The following is a 12,411-nucleotide window of genomic DNA, read 5'->3' as shown; positions in this document are numbered from 1 at the left end:
GTGGGTCTGTATTCTGCATTCTAAACCTTGATTTATTTTTTACATATTCATATCAATATCTTCAGAGAACCTTTGTTCTCTTTAAAAGTGGCATAATATTCCATTGTATTGAGTATATCCAAAAAATTTAGTCAAACTTCTGATATTTAGATGGCTTTTTTACTTATGTCATGCTGTATTATGCAGTCTTGCTACATGTTATTTTACACCTGTGTGTGTATCTCTAGGAAAAATGTTGAAAGAATTGTGTGATTTTGGTTGTTATAGTCATACTGCTCACTAGTGTGCTCCCACCAGAAAAAAAAAAAAAAATGTGTGAGAGTACATGTCATCTGACATATTCTCAACAACATAATCAGTCAGTTCAGTTCAGTCACTGAGTTGTGTCCGACTCTTTATGACCCCATGAATCGCAGCACGCCAGGCCTCGCTGTCCATCACCAACTCCCGGAGTTCACTCAGACTCACGTCCATCGAGTCAGTGATGCCATCCAGCCATCTCATCCTCTGTCATCCCCTTTTCCTCCTGCCCCCAATCCCTCCCAGCATCAGAGTCTTTTCCAATGAGTCAACTCTTCGCATGAGGTGGCCAAAGTACTGGAGTTTCAGCTTTAGCATCATTCCTTGCAAAGAACACCCAGGGCTGATCTCCTTTAGAATGGACTGGTGGGATCTCCTTGCAGTCCAAGGGACTCTCAAGAGTCTTCTCCAACACCACAGTTCAAAAGCATCAATTCTTCAGCGCTCACCTTTCTTCACAGTCCAACTCTCACATCCACACATGACCACAGGAAAAACCATAGCCTTGACTAGACGGACCTTTTTGGTAAAGTAATGTCTCTGCTTTTGAATATGCTGTCTAGGTTGGTCATAACTTTCATTCCAAGGAGTAAGTGTCTTTTAATTTCATGGCTGCAGTCACCATCTGCAGTGATTTTGGAGCCCAAACACATAAAGTCTGACACTGTTTCCACTGTTTCCCCATCTGTTTCCCATGAAGTGCTGGGACGAGATGCCATGATCTTCGTTTTCTGAATGTTGAGCCTTAAGCCAACTTTTTCACTCTCCTCTTTCACTTTCATCAAGAGGCTTTTGAGTTCCTCTTCACTTTCTGCCATAAGGGTGGTGTCATCTGCATATCTGAGGTTATTGATCTTTCTCCCAGCAATCTTGATTCCAGTTTGTGCTTCTTCCAGTCCAGCGTTTCTCATGATGTACTCTGCATATAAGTTAAATAAGAAGGATGACAAAAGAATTTATCTTTGCCAGTCTCATAAAGAAATTAATATTTCAGTATAGTTTTAGTTGCATTTTTCTTATGAAGGAAGTTGTGTATCTTTTCATATGTTTAAGAAGTATTTGAATTTCCTTTTTTGTGAAGATTTATTTTGTAAATATTTTTTGTAAAGATTCTCATTTTTAGTTTTTTGACATCTCTTTGGTTCTTCTAATTCTACAGGTATCTTTCAGAGTGGCTCACCTCCCTGAGTACCGTGAGATACAGTTTATCTAATCTAAGAATTTGAGCTTTTTTTGATTCACTAGATTACTCATTAGATAATTCAATTCTAATTTAGTTATACTTATTTCATCCATTTTTTTCAACAAAACATATCTCATCTTTTTTGATATGTATGTAGTAGCAAAGTAAAAATTGAATTCTCCATTCTCTTTTGTCTCATTTCTACTTTCTGCTCAAATTTTTACCTATTTTTTGACTATTTGTGGATTGCTGTTTGTCTTAGTTCAAAAATCTCTAGAATAAGAGATGTCTATTGACCACAGTCAGTCTTATCTCCTTTTTATTTAATCACTTTTTAAAGAAGTAGTTAATTAGCAACTACTGTATACTTAGCCATGTTCTAAGAAGAAACAATATATAGTATTTTTGTTTTTAACAGAGAAAGATAAGGTTACTACACGTAATAATTACAGCATTTATCATTACTAGATAATAGCATTTGTCACTTTATGTACACTGCATAACTTGTTAAAAATTTTGTTTACCAGCATGGATGAACTGTGTTTGTGCAAAATACCCAGAAGTTTTGAAAGAACTTTTTCTTCCCTGCAGCTCATTTTTCTAAGGTGCAGTGGTGAATAGGATTCTTAGAACTAGACATACAAAAGGGCTAGGCTATATTTTTATCAACTCCAAGTATTCTACAAAGTCAGTTACGGCATGTTCTTCCAAGTTCTTGTGGCAGGAGAAATATATTTCTATTGAGTTGTGTTAGGTTTCTAATAATCCTTTTTCTTAAAGGAAACAAGACACATTTATTCAAATAGCATATGATTCATTTCTGTCTCTCTGGTAAGTTTTCAGTATTTCCTTTGTCTCTTTTGTTTGATTGTGTGTGCTGCATCACTTCAGTAGTGTCTGACCCTTGGTGATCCTATGGACCATAGTCCTCTAGGCCCTTCTGTCCATGAGCTTCTCCAGGCAAGATTACTGGAGTAGATTGCCATGTCCTCCTCCAGGGGATCTTCCTGACTCAGGGATCAAACCCACATCTCTTAAGTCTCCTGCATTGACAGGTGGGTTCCTTACCTCTAGTGCCACCTGGGAAGCCTGTTTGATTAGTTAAATTCAAGTTGGTACTTGCCTCGTCAGTCAGTCAGTTCAGTCGTGTCCAACTCTTTGTGACCCCATGGACTGCAGCACACCAGGCTTCCCTGACTTGCCTTTTGAAAGCTGCTAAATAAATTTTGACTTGAGGTCTCAACTTCTTTCACATTATACTAGAACTTATACAGTTTACATATTAACAAATATTGACCTATAGTTGCTTTCTTGGAAATACTAAAGTTTATCTTAATTGAACCCAACTATATTTCAGAAATTGATTTTCTATATTAATTATATCTGCAGTTTCACTTAAAAAAATGTTTTCTTTCTCTGAGGATTTATGTGTTGTGTAGTGACAATTTTTTCCTACCATAGAAGCAATCTCTGTAGGGTTGATGTGCAGACACCTTCAGGTATGTTTGTTTTTATAGCATAGTTTTGCCCTCTACTTGACTTCCTCTTTCTCTTTTGCTGGTAGTCTTTCCACATTCCCTCCTGTTCTCGCACAGTTTAGGAACAATAAGGTTGATCAAGATAGAAAGGAAGGGAAAGGTATTAGAGTTTTCAAGCCAATGATCTTTCCTGTTCTTCTACTTTTTGCAAAGACTTCAATTTAATCAAAAAGTCTTAAGTAACATAGGATATTATAGAAAATATATTGGCTTAGTACCTGAAAATTTTAAGCCAGTCATCATCTGTTCCCTGGAGCAACAGGTAATTCATATAGCTCTTTGAGCAAAAGAATGGAGATTGACACTGTGGGTGGTCTTCTTGAACCATAGAAGTATAATTTAGCATATCTAGCACCCCACTCCAGTACTCTTGCCTGAAAAATCACATGGATGGAGGAGCCTGGTAGGCTGCAGTCCATGGGGTCGCTAAGAGTCGGGCACAACTGAGCGACTTCACTTTCACTTTTCACTTTCATGCATTGGAGAAGGAAATGGCAACCCACTCCAGTGTTCTTGCCTGGAGAATCCCAGGGACAGGGGAGCCTGGTGGGCTGCCGTCTATGGGGTCGCACAGAGTCGGACACGACTGAAGTGACGCAACAGCAGCAGCAGCAACACTCATCTCACATGCTAGTAAAGTAATGCTTAAAATTCTCCAAGCCAGGCTTCAGCAATACATGAACCGTGAACTTCCTGATGTTCAAGCTGGTTTTAGAAAAGGCAGAGGAACCAGAGATCAAATTGCCAACATCCGCTGGATCATGGAAAAAGCAAGAGAGTTCCAGAAAAACATCTATTTCTGCATTATTGACTATGCCAAAGCCTTTGACTGTGTGGATCACAATCAACTATGGAAAATTCTGAAAGAAATGGGAATACCAGACCACCTGACCTGCCTCTTGAGAAATTTGTATGCAGGTCAGGAAGCAACAATTAGAACCGGACACGGAACATACTGGTTCCAAATAGAAAAAGGAGTACGTCAAGGCTGTATATTATCACCCTGCTTATTTAACTTAAAGGCAGAGTACATCATGAGAAACGCTGGACTGGAAGAAGCACAAGCTAGAATCAAGATTGCCGGGAGAAATATCAATAACCTCAGATATGACACCACCCTTATGGCAGAAAGTGAAGAGGAACTCAAAAGCCTCTTGATGAAAGTGAAAGAGGAGAGTGAAAAAGTTGGCTTAAAGCTCAACATTCAGAAAATGAAGATCATAGCATCTGGTCTCATGACTTCATGGGAAATAGATGGAGAAACAGTGGAAACAGTGTCAGACTTTATTTTTCTGGGCTCCAAAATCGCTGCAGATGGTGACTGCAGCCAAGAAATGAAAAGACGCTTACTCTTTGGAAGGAAAGTTATGACCAACCTAGACAGCATATTCAAAAGCAGAGACATTACTTTGTCAACAAAGGTCCGTCTAGTCAAGGCTATGGTTTTTCCTGTGGTCATGTGTGGATGTGAGAGTTGGACTGTGAAGAAAGGTGAGCGCTGAAGAATTGATGCTTTTGAACTGTGGTGTTGGAGAAGACTCTTGAGAGTCCCTTGGACTGCAAGGAGATCCCACCAGTCCATTCTAAAGGAGATCAGCCCTGGGATTTCTTTGGAGGGAATGATGCTAAAGCTGAAGCTACAGTACTTTGGCCACCTCATGCAAAGAGTTGACTCATTGGAAAAGACTCTGATGCTGGGAGGGATTGGGGGCAGGAGGAGAAGGGGATGACAGAGGATGAGATGGCTGGATGGCATCACTGACTCGATGGACGTGAGTCTGAGTGAACTCCGGGAGTTGGTGATGGACAGGGAGGCCTGGTGTGCTGCAATTCATGGGGTTGTGAAGAGTTGGACACGACTGAGAGAGTGAACTGAACTGAACTGACACTGAAAGAGCTATGCTAAGAAGTAACAACTCAACTAACAGTCAGTGAGAGCATATGTCATACTTTTAAATGATTGATAATGTATAATATTTTCGATTAAATAATTAACTGTAAGATGATGATAGGGTGCTGCTGCTGCTAAGTCGCTTCAGTCGTGTCCGACTCTGTGCAACCCCATAGACAGCAGCCCAACCAGGCTTCCCCGTCCCTGGGATTCTCAAGGCAAGAACACTAGAGTGGGTTGCCATTTCCTTCTCCAGTGCATGAAAGTGAAGAGTGAAAGTGAAGTTGCTCAGTCGTTTCCAACTCTTAGCAACCCCATGGACTGTAGCCTACCAGGCTCCTCCGTCCATGGAGTTTTCCAGGCAAGAGTACTGGAGTGGGGTGCCATAGGGTAGCTTACTGTATAATCAAAAAGTTGAATAAGATTTAATAGTTAAGAGCTCAAGTTTGATGATGTTGGACTACCTCACTTAGTTGCTTACCAGTAGTGTGAACTCAGGCAGTCACTTTATCTCATTTTGCATCATCAGGGTCTGTGTCTGTAAGGTGAGGATGGTAACAACATACCTACCTTAGCTGACTACACACATGCACACTCTGATACTGAACTTAGAATATATTTACTGGCACAAAACAAAAGCCCTCAATAAATGTTCAAGTTCTTTTCTTCCTTTTTTAAGCTTTCGTATACTATCATTAGAGTATTAAGACTATTTGCAAGATTAATCATGCTAAATTAGATTTTTTTTTAAACAACAAATATTTATATTAAAACAATTAGCAAAGGTTTCCCTGCTGGTCCAGTGGTTCAGAATTTACCTTACAGTGTGAGAGACACTAGTTGGATCCCTAGTCGGGGAGGATCCCACATGCCACAGGGCAACTGAGCCTGTGTGCCACAACTAACGAGCCTGCGCTCTGAAGCCCATATGCCACAACTACTGAAGCCTGTGCTCCACAGCAGGAGAGGCCACTGTGCTGAGAAACCCTTGCAACTAGAGAGTAGCCCCCACTCTCTGCAAATGAAGAAAGCACGTGCACAGCACTGATAGACCTAGCCTAGCAAAAAAATAAATGAATAAATTAAATAAAAAAACAGTATTTCCAACTTGTCTTGTGAGTTAAGTAGTTGTGTTTTTTTTTTCTCAGTGGTTATAATCATTCCATGATATATGTTAAATGATCTCATCATCCTCTCTTTATCAGGCTTCTGTTACGCTTTAAGAAAATTATAGAGGTACCTGTTCTCGCTCTTAGTGGCATTCCTAGTCATCTTAACATTTTTCATATCTAAATCTAATAGAAACTCATTGCTCTATTTAAATTACACTTGGTCTTTTTGACAATTTTGTTTCATAACAATTATAATTTCTTCTTACGGTTTATTTCATATGACTTAAAATTTCTTCTTTGGAGGTATTCCTTTAAAGTGCTGCTAATTGCATGATAACATTTACTACGAAATCTGTATGTTACCTCTGATTGAAAGGTTCAATTTCAGTAGATCAAACCATCAAGTAATATCTTTTAAAACTTTCAAAAGTTTTCAAGAAGAAAACCACAGTCTGAGCAAAGCAGTATGTGTTGTTATTTTAATATACTGGTATTTTTTCAGGCTCATGAGAGGCTAGAAGATTCAAAACTAGAAGCTGTCAGTGATAATAACTTGGAATTAGTCAATGAAATTCTCGAAGATATCACCCCTCTAATAAATGTGGATGAAAATGTGGCAGAACTGGTTGGTATACTCAAAGAGCCTCACTTCCAGGTAAACTTTCTCTATCCTCTTCTTTCCAAGTCCCCTGTATTCCCAAAATACTCTTTTAGTAGTTTCTGTTTAAGATGAAGTTTTTGAAAGATTTAGGGCCATATGTTGCAAATTACAACTTAGATGTTTTAATATCCTCATATGCTTATGCTACATAAACAGATACACTTACTATACAGATGTACAGTGTCTGTCAAAGAAATGCATTAGAATGGGTTTTTCTTTGTGTAATTAAAAAAAAACAACAACAAACCTATTTCACCATCAGACCACATGCTTGGGACACTTTTCTCATGGTGATAATGGATTTTTCTTCCTTAATACCACTGTTTCCCAGCCCTTCTTGTGACCAGTGATATGCCTTTTCAGTATTGCTTCTAAGACTGGGTTGCAGCTGATGACCTTAGAACAAGAGAGAGCTGTAGGGGATAGAAACAATGACATACTTTCCCCAGGGACAAAAGATAAATTCAACTTAAGCATTTGTCTGTGTAGGTGAAGAGTTTATCAGTTTACCAAAGACGAATCAGTTTCAGAAGAGAGAAGGGGAAGTGGAGATTTCTTAGAAATCTATAATTAAGACAGTTTGGTATTGGGGCAGTATTAGAAAAATAGATTACCTGAAGAGAAGAGAAACCCCAGAAATACATCCTCAGACAAATGGCAGCTTGATTTATGAAACACTATATTTTAGTGGAGAAAGAATGGACTGTTCAATAAATGGTCGTGAGATAGAAGAATAAAGTGTCACCTGCTTGTCACTGCAAATCTTAGCATTAAAAATCAAATGGCAGCACCCCTATGCTTTTCCTCAAGATTTTCCATGACTCTCTAACTATGTTACTGCAAAAATTATGTAAATGTATAGTGAGATGGTTCCAACATAAATCTATATCTCAAGTACAAAAAACAGAAACACATGTCAGAGACACCGTTATGCAGGGGCCAGTTAATTGAGGCCTTAAATGCATACTAAGATATTTGAACTTTATCCAGAGGACATTGGGAACCTTGGGAAGGGATAGGGGTGGGGGAGGTTATTAAACAGGGAGAGGTCAGATTGTGGAGCTATATGGTTTTGTGCCAAGGTGAGAAGTTGCGATGGCAGCATAGATAGTGGGAAATGTGAGGATTTTCAAGTTTTAAGCTGTAAAATCAATAGGGCTTAGTGAGTGATTACATGTGACAGCCACAGAAGAGAAATCTGGGAAGTTGATAAGGACAGGATTTCTGACAAACAATTGATGGCATCTACTGAGATAAAGAACACTCTGGGAGGGCTATTTTGGTCATGCTCATGTTAAAGTAACTGGCCATGTTAAGTTTGTGGTATCTTAGAAGAATGCATCTGGTAGAACTTTGCAAGCATGCTATATTTTTTATGTAAGTATGAAATTTAATGCATAAATTTATATGAGGTCTAAAAAATATATATAAACTTGTGAAATAGCAGCAAGTAAAAATGCAGAAATTAAGACATTGCATTTTTATTACCCAAATCACCACTATACTACCATGGTGCATATTTCTCCATATTTTTTCTATTCATAAATATACATATGTATTTTTTTCTTTACTGACTGCAATCATTTTGCATAAGCTGTTTTGTAATTTACCCTTTTTTCAGCCATTGACTTCCACTTTTCCATTTCAATAGACCTCTGTAACACGCAGTGCATTTTACACAAAAATACTCTTTACAGCTGGTTTGTATGTATGAATTTTCAAATTAGGTCCATATGTGGCATTAGTTAGACCATCCCTTTCTCCCTTGATTATGATGTTGACCTACTAGAGAGACCAGACCAGGCCATTATCCTGCAGAATCCACTCCTTGGATTTACTTGTGTGCTTTCCTGCTATGTTGTTTAGTTATCCTATTTCTTATAAACAGAAGTTTTACCTAAAAGATGGCTTAAGTTATATTTGAAACTAGGATGCATCTTGGGCTTCCTAGGTGGCACTAGTGGTAAAGAACCCGCCTGCAGTGCAGAACACCTCAGAAACACAGATTCAATCACTGGGTCTGGAAGATGGCCTGGAGAAGGCCTAGCAACCCACTCCAGTATTCTTGCTGGAGAATCCCGTGGACAGGAGAGCCTTGGTGGGCTATAGTCCATAGGGTCACAGAGAGTTGGACACGACTAAAGCAACTTAGCTCACACTCAGGTGATACAAGGTAAATTAATCTGCATCAGATGATGTATAATATCTGGTTGGCCCATCACTCTTCTTTTGTTCTGAATTGAAAATTTTTTTTTTAAACTTTTAATTTTGTGTTGGGGGTGAGTGTGTTAGTCACGTAGTTGTGTCCGACTCTCTGTGACCCCATGGACTATAGCCCCCAGGCTCCTCTGTCCTAGCCAATTAACAAACAATGTTGTGATAGTTTCAAGTGAATAGTGAAGGGGTTCAGCCATACGTTGCCCCATCACTCTTCATGCTGAGAGTAGTCCCTTAATCAAGGGCAGTGACAGCCAAATCCTACCCTCGAAAGCCTTTCCACTAAGAAGTAATCTAGTGTGTTATTATTCTGGCATTATACAAATGCTGTTTCCTTTCAACCATGTAGTTACTGATGAGCTCAAATTAATAATCCTTGCCTGACTCAATATTTTCATTAGAGGTTGCAAAATGACATTTTTCAAATTTTCCCATTCTTAGCTGGTCTTCTTATATAGAGTTTTTCCTCATCAGCTGAGCTGTTTAGTTAACCTACAGTGCATTTCCAACTGAAAAGTTAGGGAAATGCCAGCTTCTTCCCTTTGCCAATTTTAACAGTAAAGAATTGTTTAAAAGGTCAATCTCAAATGGTAACATGAGATTTTTTTCAGTCCTGTTTTTTAAGTAGCATCGTGGACTTAAGGAGTTTTCATTAATTCATTATGTTTCGGTCGTATGTAATCCTATGTTTTGTTTTGATTTTTCAAATTATCATGACTCTTGGCCAGTTGTGGGCAGATTTTTAATATATGAGTCTGAAGCTGATGAGAGAGATCTGGATCAAGGGAGTTCTCAGTAGTGGTTCAAGTCACAGGAATGGGTAATATTGCCTAAGAAGAGTGTATAGGGTAAAAACTAAGCAGCCTAGATTAGTGATTTAAGTAGCTTCCATAATTTATAGGAATAATCCTTAATATATTAATTTGTGAGTTTTTTCTTTGTAATTTTTCTTCAGTCTTTTATACTATTTTCATGAAATGACTAAAAATTACCAATTAATGCCTTGGAAATTTTTAGTACTCTATTGGGATAATGAGCTGCTACTTTTAGTAACTTATTCCATCTGTAATCAATAACCACAGGCTGTTTTGAATCCTTCTAGTCACTCTTGGAGGCCCATGATATTGTGGCATCAAAGTGTTACGAGTCACCTCCATCAAGCCCGGAAATGAATAATTCTTCTATCAATAATCAGTTATTACCAGTAGATGCCATTCGTATTCTTGGTATTCACAAAAGGGCTGGGGAACCACTGGTGAGTTGATCAGTCGGTGCCTTCTTAAAGCTGAAATCTTACATACTCGTGACTGAGTGACTACTCTATCTCATTTTTTTCTTTCATAATTTTTATCTTTATGAAAACTTTACTCATGTTTGTTTCATCAGTCTTTTTTGGCTTGTGTATAAAATACACAGGTGATACTCTCAACTTGATTTAGCATGCAGAATTAAACCAAAATTAAACTGAAATAGAAGAGAGAAGAAGTTTGCCGATGAGTAGAAAAAATTTCAGAGGATAACTTTTTTTCCTATACCCTTTGAAGAAATGAATTGAGGTTGCTTACTAATTATATATAGTAGCAAAATGCAGAAGAACCTTGTTATTAAAAATTGAAAACATTGGTAGGACTCTGTAAGTAAATGTTTACAGTTTCATGCTAACATGGCATTTCGGGGCTCTGACTATGAGAACAGTGAAGTGAGAAAACACCAGGAGCAAGGCCATCAGAATGCACAAATACATTGCTTGCTCCTTTGAGCTTCCTCATATCTTGTGGAATGCAGCCTAAGATATGTTTAATTTTCAAGGTTACTCTTGCCGTGGAAGCCCCTTTTTTAAGGGATGGTGTATGTTGTCACAATTGTACATGGTTTAATGAGATTGGAGTATTGAGTTACAAGTGAACATGGGAAAAGTAGGAATGATTTACTCACTTATTTTTATAATTATTTTCTTATATATACATAGTGGGGAATATTTACAATTTATTCCTAACAACCAAAAATCAGTAATTCCATTCCTTATTTTCTTCAGGGTGTAACATTTAGGGTTGAAAATAATGATCTGGTAATCGCCCGAATCCTCCATGGAGGGATGATAGACCGTCAGGGTCTGCTTCATGTGGGAGATATCATTAAAGAAGTCAATGGCCATGAAGTTGGAAACAACCCAAAGGAATTACAAGAATTACTGAAAAATATTAGTGGAAGTGTCACCCTGAAAATTTTACCAAGCTATAGAGATAGCATTATTCCTCAACAGGTTAGTAATAAAATTCATGCTAATACTAAGAATCCTTTTTTTTTAAATCACACTGTTGGATGTAACCACCAGTTGCTACTTTTTTGCTAAAGTGAAGAGAAAAAACTGCCTGGTTTAATTGTTCTAAAGTGCCTTATTTTGTCATGGGTGAATTGTTGGTATTGTTAAACAATATTATCTTACTATTCAAAAGGAATTTACTTAAGAAATCTCTTTGTGAATACTATGAACCCTCCGTTCAATTCAGTCATCAGTTGTGTCGTCTGACTCTTTGCGACCCCATGGACTGCAGCACTCCAGACCTCCCTGTCCATCACCAACTCCTGGAGCATGCTCAAACTCATGTCCATTGAGTCTGTGATGCCATCCCACCGTCTCATCCTCTGTCTTCCTTTCTCCTCATGCCTTCAATCTTTCCCAGCCTCAGGGTCTTTTCAAATGAGTCAGTTTTTCACATCAAGTGGCCAAAGTATCAGAGTTTCACCTTCAGTATCAGTCCTTCCAATGAATATTCAGGACTGATTTCCTTTAGGATGGACTGGTTGGATCTCCTTGCAGTCCAAGGGACTCTCAAGAGTCTTCTCCAACACCACAGTTCAAAAGCATCAATTCTTAAGCACTCAGCTTTCTTTATAGTCCAACTCTCACATCCATACATGACTACTGGAAAAACCATAGCTTTGACTAGATGGACCTTTGTTTGCAAAGTAATGTCTCTGCTTTTTAAATTAGCTATCTAGATTGGTATAGCTTTTCTTCCAAGGAGCAAGCCTCTTTTAATTTCATGGTTGCAATCACCATCTGCAGTGATTTTGGAGCCCCATAAAATAAAGTCTCACTGTTGCCATTGTTTCCCCATCTATTTGCCATGAAGTGATGGGACCAGACGCCATGATCTTAGTTTTTCAAATGTTGAGTGTTAAGCCAACTTTTTGGCTTAAACTCACCTTGTGCAGTGATTTTTGGACCCTAGCATTTCAGTAACCTACAGCTAATAGGAGAAAAACCTTAAAGACTTTTTGTCATTAATTAGCAAATAGTTTTGACACATGTCATGTTCCAAGCCCTGCGAGGAAAATAAGCATGTAGTCCTGATCACCTTTACCTTAGTGTTCCAGTGATGGGCTAAACAGAGAATGAGGACAGAAAGAGAGGATGGGTCCAAATTGAAAAGAATCTTGAACACCTGGTTTTACCATTTGCTCTACGTTTTGTAACTGATTTTTAGGTAAAACAGATTATTAAG

The 12,411-nt window shown here is 38.3% G+C and overlaps 1 protein-coding gene across 11 annotated transcripts in view; it reads left to right on the top strand.

The window, feature by feature from the left end:
* Positions 1-12,411, top strand: part of PALS2 (protein associated with LIN7 2, MAGUK p55 family member) — a 136,134-nt gene that overhangs the window by 81,571 nt on the left and 42,152 nt on the right. For all 11 annotated transcript variants that reach the window (XM_070787937.1, XM_070787936.1, XM_070787939.1 and 8 more), the window contains 3 exons: positions 6,527-6,679; positions 10,005-10,157; positions 10,938-11,165. In XM_070787937.1, the coding sequence (XP_070644038.1) occupies positions 6,527-6,679; positions 10,005-10,157; positions 10,938-11,165 (534 nt within the window). The remainder of the gene's footprint in view (positions 1-6,526; positions 6,680-10,004; positions 10,158-10,937; positions 11,166-12,411) is intronic.

The sequence above is a fragment of the Bos indicus genome, chromosome 4, assembly GCF_029378745.1.
Source record: "Bos indicus isolate NIAB-ARS_2022 breed Sahiwal x Tharparkar chromosome 4, NIAB-ARS_B.indTharparkar_mat_pri_1.0, whole genome shotgun sequence".
In the NCBI taxonomy this organism is placed as follows: domain Eukaryota; kingdom Metazoa; phylum Chordata; class Mammalia; order Artiodactyla; family Bovidae; genus Bos; species Bos indicus.
This window is presented reverse-complemented; position numbering and strand designations above follow the sequence as displayed.